This window comes from Epinephelus fuscoguttatus, linkage group LG19 (genome assembly GCF_011397635.1).
Source record: "Epinephelus fuscoguttatus linkage group LG19, E.fuscoguttatus.final_Chr_v1".
Lineage (NCBI taxonomy): Eukaryota > Metazoa > Chordata > Actinopteri > Perciformes > Serranidae > Epinephelus > Epinephelus fuscoguttatus.
In genome coordinates, this window is record NC_064770.1 from 21,477,131 (window position 1) to 21,490,586 (window position 13,456).

The 13,456-nt window shown below is 43.0% G+C and overlaps 1 protein-coding gene across 3 annotated transcripts in view; it reads left to right on the forward strand.

The window, feature by feature from the left end:
* Positions 1 to 13,456, forward strand: part of rhbdf1a (rhomboid 5 homolog 1a (Drosophila)) — a 42,154-nt gene that overhangs the window by 21,416 nt on the left and 7,282 nt on the right. The window contains exons 2-14 of one of the 3 annotated variants that reach the window (XM_049560879.1): positions 5,853 to 5,997; positions 6,116 to 6,255; positions 6,779 to 6,886; positions 8,825 to 9,038; positions 9,367 to 9,573; positions 10,025 to 10,147; positions 10,277 to 10,440; positions 11,512 to 11,763; positions 11,862 to 11,973; positions 12,093 to 12,167; positions 12,291 to 12,452; positions 12,559 to 12,659; positions 12,754 to 12,817. In XM_049560879.1, the coding sequence (XP_049416836.1) occupies positions 5,881 to 5,997; positions 6,116 to 6,255; positions 6,779 to 6,886; positions 8,825 to 9,038; positions 9,367 to 9,573; positions 10,025 to 10,147; positions 10,277 to 10,440; positions 11,512 to 11,763; positions 11,862 to 11,973; positions 12,093 to 12,167; positions 12,291 to 12,452; positions 12,559 to 12,659; positions 12,754 to 12,817 (1,839 nt within the window). In that variant the 5' untranslated portion in view covers positions 5,853 to 5,880. The remainder of the gene's footprint in view (positions 1 to 5,852; positions 5,998 to 6,115; positions 6,256 to 6,778; positions 6,887 to 8,824; positions 9,039 to 9,366; positions 9,574 to 10,024; positions 10,148 to 10,276; positions 10,441 to 11,511; positions 11,764 to 11,861; positions 11,974 to 12,092; positions 12,168 to 12,290; positions 12,453 to 12,558; positions 12,660 to 12,753; positions 12,818 to 13,456) is intronic. The other 2 variants (XM_049560880.1, XM_049560882.1) reach the window with 2 other exon arrangements.

Consider the following 13,456-nt stretch of genomic DNA (forward strand, 5'->3'; position numbering starts at 1 on the left):
CTATAGCGTCTCACTAAGCCATTACCTTGCATCTGATTTCTTTTACCATCAAACTTGACCATGAACAGATAACATGCGCTGATATGGGAGGGCTAATCCTCCAGCCTGGATAATTGCCAAACACAAAATTCAATCAGCTCCCCTTCCCCCAAGGATATCTCTCCTTCTGAAGGACTTTCTGCCTATGAAGACTTGTCTTTCTCAGGCGGGGACCGGCCTTGAGTCCTGACTTCTCTGTGCAGTGATTTCTAATTATCACTCGATGGAGAGATGACTGACAGAGCGCTCCGCTCACAGTGAGAAATGAGTCGGTGGCTGTCAGAGCCGTGCTCGCGTCTGAGCAATGACTATGCCAACTGTTCCAGCTCAACTCCTCCTGAGACACGAGTCACAGGCCCATGCCAGTTCAGCTGCCATGTTGACTTTGGAGGAGGACAAGAGAGAAATAGGGAGAAAGACTTCCAGGGGACTTGGCTTGGCTTTACTGTCGAACGTTGGAGGTTTACCTTGGGCTGTGACCAAATGCTCTTACGACCCACTGATCGGTGGGCTAATAGAAAACCATAACAATAGCTGCATGGCTGATACCAGTACCAACACCAGTACCCTTAAAGTAATACCAAAATCAACAGAGTACGTCATTAGATACCTTTATTTCTTTACTTCGTTCAGTATCTATGAATGGAAGCGTTCAGCGGAGATCTGGTATTTTATTTTACCTGACTGTTCAAACTAGACAGTATGTTAATGTGTAAGAAAAAAAGCGGATCTGTCCAATTTGCTGTCGAAACGATACAGGAAATGAGTTCCATTTTGCATTCTACTGTCCTTTTTATTGTGAACTGCATGGTGCTTTGTTCAGTAAGATGAAAACATATATTGATTTTGTGAGAATGGAGGATGTGCAACGTCTGTGATATCTGTTCACATTGGAAAATATCTTTATCTTTATCAAGATAGTTTGTAAATGTGTGTCGGTTTCTCATATGGGTAGTTTATTTTGGGATGTTGTGTCTTTGTCTTTTTTTATGTCTTCCACATGTTTTTGTTCTGCACATGTGAGAACGGAAGATGCCGGTTATGTAAAAGTGTCTTATAATCCCACGTGGGAATGGGCAGAAATGGCAGGACACTTAAACAGATATGAATGAATGAATGAATGAATGTGTGAGATGTGAAACATGTCAAATACATCATGCTTGATTTCACCACACCACAGACTGTATGGGTTGTAGCTGTTGCAGTAGTGGGTCAATCACATGTCCCATTGAACTGAAAAACACTTGCAGTGCCTGGCTGTGGAAAAAGCATACAAATAGTAATTTCTATCAAGATCTAGATGCAAAAAAAGTTTAAATGCAGGCATCTTCTGCAGCCTACTTTAACACATCTGTTTGTTAAAGTGTATTTGGGATGATCAGAAAACATTTTTTGCTGCTGTTTGAGGTGCAGATGCAAAGTACTCACTGTCATTTAAAGCTGTGAAATAATTCAGCCACCCTCTCACTTCATTTACATAGTTTGAATGTTTTTTTTTTAGTCTGTCTGTGTGGGCTTAATCTGGCGAGCAAGTAGACAGCCGGCATCAAGAAACTATGAAGCTGTAATTGCCTGTAAATGGCAGCCACTCACACAGAGAGGCCACATGCAAGTAAGGACGAGAGGAGCTGGAGACAGTCGGCACGAAAAAAGCCTAAAGCAGGAGAAGTGTAGCGCAGGAACAATGAGAGTTGTTTAGTTTGCTTCCGCCCGTCCCTCCTTCGTTCTCTGGAGGCAGAGCAGCATCAACGTAGGATTCAGGGTAAATGGAGTTAAAGCAGGAGGGGCCAGCGCTTAAGCAATCAAACAATGTTTCGCGTGGAGGAAAATTAGGTTTCCTTCGCCGTCTGCTTTCAGTTCCAGTCTGTTCCAATCTGCAACCCTGAAGCTGATGCCCCCTCCCTTCACTGATCTGCTCTATATCAGGAGCCCCGCTGTTTGAACTAATGGTGAAAGTAATTAAATGTCGGGTGTTCTAGCCTGGGGCGAGAGAGAGGGCTGTTGTGCACAAGCAGAGATACTAGATTTGCATTTCCGTGATGTTAGTAGCTGGTCTGTGAGAGAGAGGAAGTTTGTGATGATTCTTCTTAGCGCAGATGACTTCGCAGGCTTTTTTTAACGATCTAAAAAAAAAAGTACAGCAGAGTGAAACAGAATGTGTCAAAAAATACGTCACTTTGCATCTGTTTAGTGGTCCTCGTGCACACATCTCTCTCTCTCTGTTTCCCACGCTTGGCAGCCTCTGACTCTGCTCCAGCCGGCTTTGGTCCTTGCTAATCTGGTATCATAGTCCAGACAATGTCACTGGAGGTCAGACAACATCTGATGTAAAAGCCTAATAGGCGCACAAGGACAAAACCTTGCAGGCTGACAGTGAATAAAAGATGAAGGCCCACTGTAACAACTTAGAATGCACACTGCTGTTTTATAAACATCTGATCCAGTTTTTCTGCCTCTTGTAGCACGCCTCTTGTAGCGTATGATATATTTACTATACCAGTGTCCCTCTGGGAACTGGTGGATTGAGAAATATCTGCCAACAACAGCTAGACCGTGTTTAAATATTAACACATTGGTGATGACCCCTGCTGCCCTCAGTCTGAGGTTTTCCTTCCGCCTCTGCTGGAGCCCTCTGACAACACTTCCCATCATCACTTGGGCTAAAACAGAAGCCCGCGGTGCGTTGAAATGGCAATGGGAAGCAGATGTGGTCACCAGAAACCGTGGACATTTTTTTTTTTGCCAAGGAGCTGGATGTGTAACCAGAGACGGGAGGACGTGACCTGTTGTGACTGCTCGAAATCTAAAAGCCTCTGATGCGACATTAAGACTGAGTGTGTGACGATGCCGTCTGGTGAATCAGAAATAATTTAGGGATGGGAGGTGGATTCTTCAAATTCATTTGGTTTTGTAACAGCGCCGTAGCTGAGGAGACACCCTCTTTCGCAAGTTTACACATTTGTGCTTTGCACAGAGGTGGTCACTATTTTGTAGCCTGCATTCCTCATGTCTGCAGAGTGAAAGATTGTTTTAATCAATGACGAATGCATAACTATGCATATACACATTTTTGTGGGATGCTGCTTAACCATTCAAAGTGCAAATGATGCCTGTTTGCTTCTAAAGGAGTCAATTTCCATGGGAACAGCGGGATTTAAGTAAATGACAGGAAATGAAGCAGGCCCAGAGGAGTGAGGTTAGATGGTGGGACAATAAAACGAGGTCTCCGTGATAACAAGGCTGCAGCTACAGGCAGGCTGTCTGATGGTGAGGTTTGCTCTGCTGCACCTCCTTTGGTCCCCAGGCCTCGTCATGGGAACGCATACACAGTCATTAGTCCCTGATAAATGGCTGCTGGCAGCAGAGCAACTTTAAACCGCACAGAGGGATTACATTTGATTTTAACTGTAGAATTAAGGGATTATTTTTAAGACTGCAAACTTCCTCACTCTCCAGCCGGAATATTTATTACCTTTTTTTTTTTTTTTTTTTAAATGGCTCTGTGAACTGTTTTGGGGAAGGGGTAAACAGCTGTAGGTTGTGCTCAGTGGTTTCCCCTTTATTATCTAATGAAGAGAAATATGTGAACGCCCATGCTTGAATCTTGTAAGACGCCTTAGCACCCTCTTGTGAAACAACTTTGCAGCACAAAATCACTGACAATCATGTTTACAGCTGCAAATAATACCCTTATATTTTGTGCACAAACTCACCCACAAAATGATCATTTGTATTTCACTTACTCATACCATGCAACATTGAATTTGTGAATGTAAATTGTGACTTGTTAACAAAATAAAATATCTGAACAAGCCACTGGGGGTGAACGGGTGAACTTGTTCTGGACGTGTGTTCTGGGCTAACAATAAACCAATGCCCAGTGTGCTTTATCTCTTTGGATCTGGCGATCCATTTATTCTCAATACAATATACACATGCTCACCATCACACAGAAGGGCGACAGCATCGTCCATATGTAATCACGCCAGTCTACACGCCAATACTTTATGCTTTTCGACATGCTTCCATAACACAGTCAAAAACTGTTTGCTTCCTGTTCCATACAACTGATTCCTATTACCTGGAGATATGCCCTTAACACATGAATGCTCTGCCCTGTGTTCAGTTTGATAACTGCATGTGTACCTTCTGTAAAATTACATTATGGCTCCAACAGAAGTTTTTCTTGCATGCTGCCGAGGTGAACGAAGAATCCAAAAATGGAAAAAAAAAAATTCTTGATGAACTGGAGTAAAAGGGGGCTGCGTTTAACAGCAGCAAAACTATATCACAACTTTGGTTTACAAACTATCATGCAGCTCGAAGGTTTCTTTTTAGACTTAGACTCACTTTATTTGTCCCAGAGGGAAATTCGTTTCCACTATACATTTACAGAGATCGATCAGAAATATCACAGGCACAGACATCAGAAAACATCACATGTTCATTTACAGAGGTGGACACTTTGAGTCAACGGGATCTCTTGTTCAGTGCAGCTATGGCTGCTGGGATCAGGCTCTTCCCGAGTCAAGCTTTCCTAAATTTGAGTGTTCGGTACCTGTTCTCTGAGGGTAATGGGATGAGGTATTGGTTGAGTGGGTGTGTGGTGTCCTGTTCTATTGATTTTGCAAAGTGTGTAATGGACCTGTTATTTAACTCTGTGAGGTTGGGTGTGGGAAGACCAATGATTTTGGAAGTGGTGTGTGTGACGTGTGTCAGTTTGGCCCGATTGGTGACAGAAAGCATGGTGAAGAAACATGTGGAACAGTACAGAAGGATTGGTTGAATGATGCTTTGGTACAGAAATAGCAGTAGATGGTGGGGCGACATAGAGTCCTTTGAGTTTTTGGATAGCTGACAGTCTTTGTTGGCTCCTTTTTTGTATGTCTCTGGTGTGCTGATCGAAATTGAGTTTATTGTCCAGAGTTACGCCCAGGTATTTAAAACTGTCCACTGTTTTCAACTGTTTGATTGCCAATGATGATGGGGTGCTGAGGTGAGGGGGGGATGATCATTATTTCTTTGGTTTTATTGACGTTGATATGAAGATGGTTGTCCATACACCACTGAGTGAAGTGTGTGACTGTGTTGTGATAATCCAGAGCAGAGAGATTGTCAGAGAGAAGTGCAAGAATGACTGTGTCGTCTGAATATTTCAGACAGGCTGTGGTAGGTGATGGGCTTGTGCAGGAAAGAGCTCAGCATACATCCCTGTGGATCTCCAGTGTTGATTGTGAGTACAGGGGATGTGGCTGGGCCCACCCTCACTGCTTGCAGTCTGTCAGTTAGGAAGTTGTGGATGAGATAGATCAGACGGGGGGGAATGTTGGGATGGTGCAGTTTCTGGATCAACAGGTGTTTCTGGATCGATATAAAACACTTAAGCATAAACGGTCTTGTGCACAGTGTGAGTAAAGCGCCTGTGCAAGTGTGTGTGTTTGAATTCTGATCAGTGGAATTCACTAGCAAAGTTCAAATGCATGCGCTTGTATGCTTTAAGTGAAAATGCATGTGTTTGGGAAGTACTGAGACTTGGATTAAGCTGCATGAGTTGGTAAACAGATGTTTTGATATAGTTTTGCTGTCATTAACCGTGACCCTCGTTTACTCAAATTCATCACGAGTTTTTTCCATTTTTAAAGTTCGCTGTCGAGGCATGCAAGAGAAACAGTGTTTTCTTTATAAATTCAATGTAACATGAGGTGAGTAATGACAATCAAGTGATCATTCTGTGGGTGACGTATTCCTTCAAGATTACATGTGATTCATTGGGACTCATGATAGCGTCATCTTCTTCTTCTCTGTCTGTGTAGCTGGCAGGCCTAGGGTGGGACAGAGAACATGGCTGAACCACGGCGGGAGAGTACCAGCAGCCTGCAGAGGAAGAAGCCTCCCTGGCTCAGACTGGACATTCCCACGGCTCAGATGTCACTAGATGAGCCTCCCACTTTTGTTCAGGTGTTCTTTCTCACTTGAATCCCCTTTTTGTTTTTTTTGGTTTTTTTTTTTATCACATTTGTTATTTTTGTCAAGACTTGTGTTCACACCTTTTTTCTGTGTGTCCTTTCCCGTGTAGCCGGTGAAGAGGCAGGGGTTCCTGCGCAGTATCAGCATGCCAGTGGAGACCTCTCACCTCCAGTCCCCTCCTCGCGACCTGTTTGACACCCGGCGGCCTGTCTTACAACGCCAGTCATCCATCACACAGACCATAAAGAGGTAAAGACAGGGTTTGTATATCCGCGTCTTGATATATGTGGGTTGTAGCATGCATCAAGATTGGAATATAAGGAACTTCTTTTGCAGATAAACATCCAAATGTTGTTTTTTACACCTGAAAGGTTACAGCTTGTGTTTTGAGTTTGCAGATTGTGCAAAATGCTACAGTATGATATATAAGCAGCACATGCTTATATAAGATGTATGATTTAAATGGAGGACATTAGCAGCCTGTTCCCCATGGCATGTAAAAAATAACTTTTCCATTTAACACTATTTCTGCTTTCCATACCTTTTCCTAAATTGCATGTCTGTTTCTATCATCTGCCCGGTAATAACATTCCTAATGTTGTAAATCTCAATGAAAACCAAGTCTTAACCTAACAGGCTGCTTTGCTCTGTCTGCATGATGGCTACAGCACTGTCCAGCTGCACTTTTCCTTCTCACTGCCTGTTGTTGTCTTTTCTCTTTCCTCCTCCTTCCCTCTGTCCCTTTTCCCGGCCCTGATCTGCCTGGTCACAGCAGCAGAAGGGTGCACTTTGAGCGGATTAACACGGTTCCCATTAAAGGGCAGCGGGCTGCTCGCCGCAGCATCAGGAAACACCACTCGCTCTCCAGAACCCTGCTCAGGTACGGCAGGAAGTCCCCTACCTCACAAGACGGCAGGTGTTAGGGTCAGGAATCAGGTCAGGTGTGTACTCACTTATTTACCATGAGGAAATAAGTGGGTATACTCTATACTATGCGTGTATGTGTAAGACAAGATAAACTCTGACAAATTCACAAAAGCAAAGGAAAAAAGTGACTGGGTGATAAACAAGATAAAAACACAACAAAAATAAAAGTGAGATAGAATTAAAAAATAAAATAATATAAATGCTGTATACACTATATGTCCATGATGCACAGGATAATTGTGATACACACATGACATGTAGTTAGAAGTGTGGAAGTGTGTTTATTGTAGATATATAAGAATATAAAAATATTATTGCACAGTAAGTAGGCAAATTGCACAGGAATGTTGCACAGTATAATCGTAAAGGCTAAATATAAATGATACATATTAATTCTGAATATCTGAAACAGTTTAATTCTCACAGTATCTAGAGACAGTGTTTGGTTTGTCCATTCTGGCTTACTGTAGAAACATGGTGGTGCAACACAGCGATGTATATGGACAAATACCTGCTCCCTATGTAGATATAAACGGCTCATTCTAAGGTTACAAAAACGAGATTCTTATTTTCAGGAGATTATACACCAAAGAAAACGTACTTAATTCATTAGAACCCATTTCTGCCCATATATCCCCCTAAATCCTTCACATTGGACCTTTTAATACATATTGTGTTAACTCTGGCATGATTTTGCCAGTGTTAATTTAACATTTAGATTTTTATTCACTCCAGATGTCACAAGATTTACAAGAAGAGTTGTTTCTCACTCAGCCACCAGCTGTTGCAGCTGTGAGTCATAAAGATTTCTTTTTAAATGAGTCATAAGACAACCTGAAACCAAAAGCTGTCATTTTCCTGTGGCAAATTCCTCTTTATTCAGACTTTCAGTAACAACCCAGCCCGTCAGACAGCATTCATCGCAAGAGGTTGTTGCTTCTGTGTGGCACTTGTTAGTGAGCCAGCATTTTGAGGCTGTTGAAAGGCTTCTCTAGCGGACACTGATTAGGAAAAGACAACATTCAACCATATTTATAGAAAGCAAGGTTACGAAAGGGGAAGAAAGACACACATATGCTAGAATATGAGCTATACAATCTTGTCACTGGCACATATTTTGAGAGCAGAGAAGCAGACAACCAATAAAACCGCTGACAGAGAGAGTGAGCTGAGCCAGTGAGAAATAGATTTAAACCAAACTGCAGTGAACATTCACTCTGCAGCTGGTAATTAGTGAAGAAACAGCTAGCTTGCCTGAACTCTCCTTTGAAGAATGTTTCCACTTCCACTTCCTGCCCTCGGGGTGCAGTAACATTGTTTGCTCTGGTACTTATTAAGCTTCAACTTCAACAACGTGATTGCATGTATATTCATCAAGGTCTGGTGGAGTGGGAGCAGGAATAGGACACAATTAAAAACTCAGAAATATCCCTCATTCTCTGTTAATTGGATTTTCTGTCTGCTTGTGTCAATTAGGATCAGTAGAATATGAATACAGTGGATATTATTTGCAGCATCACAACTTCAGTAAATCCCCCTCTTGCCCTCTCTTTCTTTGAACATGTAGACTTTGACAGAGTTCGCCACTTGCATTCAGTGTGTGTGTACCTGGCTACCTGTCTTTCCCACTGTGTCTGGACGTAAACATGCCCAGGCTTGTTCCCTCTACTCTGCCTGTTACTTGCACTATCTAGGGCACTTTTTTTACATCCTGGGAATAGCGGTCTTATCTGTCCCACACATGTTTGCAGACCCACTCCTCCATATACAGGGAGTTAGTGAGTGCCTCTATATTTCAAGTCTCACCGAGCCGGTTAGCATTTAAATGAAGTGTGTGTGTGTGTGTGAGTTTGGTGACCCAGAGCTGAAAGGTCAGTGTTTGTGGTGTTAGGGGAACGGCAGACTGGTTTGGGGTCAGCAAGGACGGCGATGCCACCCAGAAATGGCAGAGGAAAAGCCTACGCCACTGCAGCCTGCGCTACGGAAAGCTCAAACCACAGGTGATCCGAGAGATGGATCTGCCCAGCCAGGACAACATCTCATTAACCAGCACGGAGACTCCACCTCCTCTTTATGTGCCCTCTTCACAACATGGCATGCAGAAGGTAAAGAAATGCATGGGTTGCTTTGCTAAATGTTGTTCTTAGCTGAATCCGTATTTTTTAAACTAAATTACGTAATGCAAATGGTGGACAGTCGTGCAATTTAACCTGAAGAAAGAAACAAATGATCATTCTTTAACTGGTGTTCTTGAATATATCAACCAGGGCACCAATGACCAAACATTTTTGTCACATTTTTCTTTGTTACTTTTTAAATTGGCCTTGTTTACAGCATGTGTTCAATGTCTGTCTGTTCAAGGTAAAAGCCGGCTGTCTCTTGATAGTATTTTGCTCTTTCTAACCACCACTTCTTGAATTCATTGGTCTCCAGATTGTGGACCCGTTGGCGCGAGGGCGAGCCTTCCGTATGGTGGAGGAAGTGGATGGCTACAGTGTGCCTCAGACCCCCATCACCCCTGGAGCCGCCTCGCTTTGTTCCTTCACCAGCTCCCGCTCAGGACTCAACCGACTGCCTCGTCGACGTAAGAGGGAGTCTGTGGCAAAGATGAGCTTCAGGGCCGCAGCAGCGCTGGTCAAGGTGAGTCGGGATGGGGTGAAATCCAATGAACACATCACTTACAGATTTGAACAATGCTTGCATGAATAACATATGCTAGGTTCAAACCGAATACTTGGATGAAAGGAGTATCTGGTATGGATGATATACTTTTACAAGTACAAGTATCGTCATTGTGATGAAGAAAAGTCTTCATGTAGATAGTTGTGTTTAGTATTTTACTCTTGTACTCTTGCTCAATTCTGAGAAGGTTCTGTATTTAGTTGGTTAAATTCTTACAGATACAGACAATGGTGTACTTGGTCTTCCCTAATATATTCAATAAATATACAGGAAAATAAGTGTACCAAATCACTTGTGTGCTTGGATCTTTCTGTACTTTATTGCTACAGTATTACACCGTAATATGCTATGATAGAACGATTATAGCTATTAATACAGAAATGTTTTTGCGTGTGTTTGTGATCCCCAGGGGCGTTCGATACGGGAGAGCACTCTAAGACGAGCCCAAAGACGCAGCTTCACCCCTGCCAGCTTCATAGACGAGGACATGGTCGACTTTCCTGATGAACTGGACACATCTTTCTTTGCCAGAGTAAGACAAGACAAACAACAATGTTGTTATGCTGTCGTTTCTGTATGACTGTTTATTTTTAAATAAATAATAATTTGTATTTAAAAAACCTAAGGGATCACTTAATTCTGTCCACAATGTTCTTTCTAGGATATTCTGATGCATGAGGAGTTGTCCACGTACACAGATGAGGTGTTTGAGTCGCCGTCTGAGGCAGCCATGAAAGAGGCAGAGCCCAGCGGCAAGAAGGACGAGACAGAGCTGACAGGCAGCGCCCTAGATAAGACAGAGCTAGAGAGAAGTCATCTCATGCTGTAAGTCACTGTACCGTAGCCACAGTGTTAGTCATTCAGGCGGTGCTGATACCATCGTTTTTAAAATAATGATTCACACGATACATGTTACTGGAAAACACTTTGTCACTCTGAGATTTGCACATAATGTCAGAGTATTAACACATATACGATGATCAGCCACAATATTAAAACCACAGACAGGTGAACTGAATAACATCATCTCTTTACAATGCAATGTTCTGCTGGAAAACCTTGGGTCCTGGCATTCATGTGGATGCCACTTGACACGCACCACCCAAACACTGTTGCAGAACAAGTACACTTCCTCATGGCAACAGCACTTCCTGATGACAGTGCCTGCTCCCAGCAGTACAATGAGCCGTGCCACCCCACAAAAACTTCTCAGGAATGGCTCGAGGAACTTGGCAAAGAACTCAAGGCGTCAACTTGACCTCCAAATTTCCCAGATCCCAATCCGATGAAGCATGTGGGGGCGCCTGCCAATATCCCATCTCACAACCCACAAAACTCAGAGGTCCTGTGTCGATGCCTCAGCAGATCCTAGGCCCCACCACGGATCAGATTTGGCTTTGAGCTCTTGAGGCATGGACACAGAATCTCTGGGGTATGGACGTGTCCTGGAGATGCTCAGTCGGATTGGGATCTGGGGAATTCGTAGGCGAGGTCAATGCCTTTAGGTCTTTGTCATGTCCCTCGGGTCATTCTTGATCAGTTTTTGCCAGGGGGCCACTGCCATCAGGAAGTGCTGTTGCCATGAGGGGGTGTACTTGGTCTGCAACATGATACATGTCAAATGGCATCCACACGATTGCCAGGACCAGAGGTTGCCCAGCAGAACATTGCATTGCAACAAGATGATCAGTGTTATTCAGTTCACCTTTCTGTGGTTTTAATGCTGTGGCTGTGTAAACATTAAAAATAAGAGTTTAACGATTGTGTTTCTCAGCGCTATTGATAACCACTCTGACAAAAATATGAGTAGTATTGATCCTGTCTGTGATACAGCCAGATCATGCCTCTGAATCCTTAAAAGTAATCAAGTATCGTCTCCTTCGTTAACTCTTCCAGACCTCTGGAGCGAGGGTGGCGTAAAGCCAAAGAAGGAACTCCAGGACCGCCAAAGGTGCCCTTGCGGCAGGAGGTGGTGAGTGTTACCGGACAGCGGCGTGGGCAGCGCATCGTTGTACCTGTCAAGAAGCTTTTTGCCAGAGAGAAGAGGCCTTATGGATTGGGCATGGTAGGGAAGCTCACAAATCGAACCTACCGCAAGCGCATTGACAGCTACGTCAAGAGGCAGATAGAGGACATGGATGACCACAGGTACTGCACCTCTCCACAGATTTGACTAATGAACGCTTTCTCCTGCTTTCCTCAGTGGATGACAGTGATGGATGATAGACACTCTCTGTCTCCTCTAGGCCTTTTTTTACATACTGGATCACCTTTGTCCATTTGCTCATCACTATCCTGGCTGTATGCATCTACGGTATTGCACCAGTGGGCTTTTCCCAACATGAGACAGTTGATTCTGTGAGTAACAGCTCAGTTGTAATGACTTGTTATTAACACGCTTTTACAATATTTTCATTTCATTATGGCTCCTTTTATATTGATTGTACTCTTTGTGATTTGAATGCCTTCTGATTTAGGTTTTAAGAAACAAAGGTGTATATGAAAATGTCAAGTTTGTACAGCAGGAGAACTTTTGGATCGGGCCGGGTTCGGTGAGCGCTCTTCCCTCGATTAAAAAAAAAAAAATACAAGCAATGATTAGGTGTAAATATCTTTAAATAAATACAATGTTTTTAATTTTGTTTTGTTGTTGTTGCCCTTTTATCCATCGACAGGAAGCTCTGATCCACTTGGGGGCCAAATACTCTCCATGCATGCGGCAGGACAAACAGGTGCATGATCTTATCAGGGAAAAGAGAGCTATCGAACGCAACTCTGCCTGCTGTGTGCGGAACGATCGCTCCGGCTGCGTCCAAACCTCAGAGGAGGAATGCTCGGTGTGTAAACAAACCCAAGTCTTCTTTGTGTTCCTAGACCTTACAATTCAATGACAGATGGAGGCTGTGCACAATCCTGACCCCTTTTTTGTGGTTTCATTTCTAGAGTACTCTAGCTGTGTGGGTAAAGTGGCCGAGGCATTCCAGCACACCTCAGTTAAATGGTAAAGACAGACAGTATGGATCTGTGTGTCATCAGGATCCAAGGTAAGATACACAAATGGTTCCTCCATGGCACAATACATATTAACTGATACTGGTTGGTAAATATAATGTGTGCATGTTGTTTGTGTCATTACAGGATATGTCTAGAGCCTGCCTCAGTATCACCTCATGAATGGCCTGACGACATCAGCAAGTGGCCAGTGAGTACAGTAAAACACTGTCTGGTATTCAGGCATAAAGAGAAGGGAGATCATAGACAAGATTGTCTGAGAAGTTACATCACAGATGATCACTTAATATAATCTGACCCTGATGAAATCCTCGAAGGAATTAATCACCTTTGTTCCAGTATTTGAAAAAGTATGAAAACAAAGAAAGGCAAATCTTCTTTCCCGGTGATATGCCACTGCTGTAACTTCTCAATACAAGACAGGGAAATAAAAAATACGTATTTTCCGTCTTACCTGTAGCACTATTTATCTAGATTGTTTTGCTGTGAGTTGTCAAATGTTGGAGGTATGGGCTGTAGAGATGTCTGCCTTCTCTCGAATACAATGTGTAGCGTCTTGCCATAAGAGCTAGAATAAAACAAAAAACAATAACAAAATATTTGATTTCTTCCATAGCATAACAAACTTTAGGCACACTGGGCTAACAGCAACGTAGTATTTGTCTAGCCTAGCACACATGCTCATTTAAACTCAGAGAAAACTATTAAAATATAATTATAAAACAGCACAATATTAAACACAATATGAAATAAAATGTAGACAAACCTTGTGCCTGTATCAGCCAGGTGCTAAACAGTTACTCTCGTTATGAACATGTATTTACTCTGT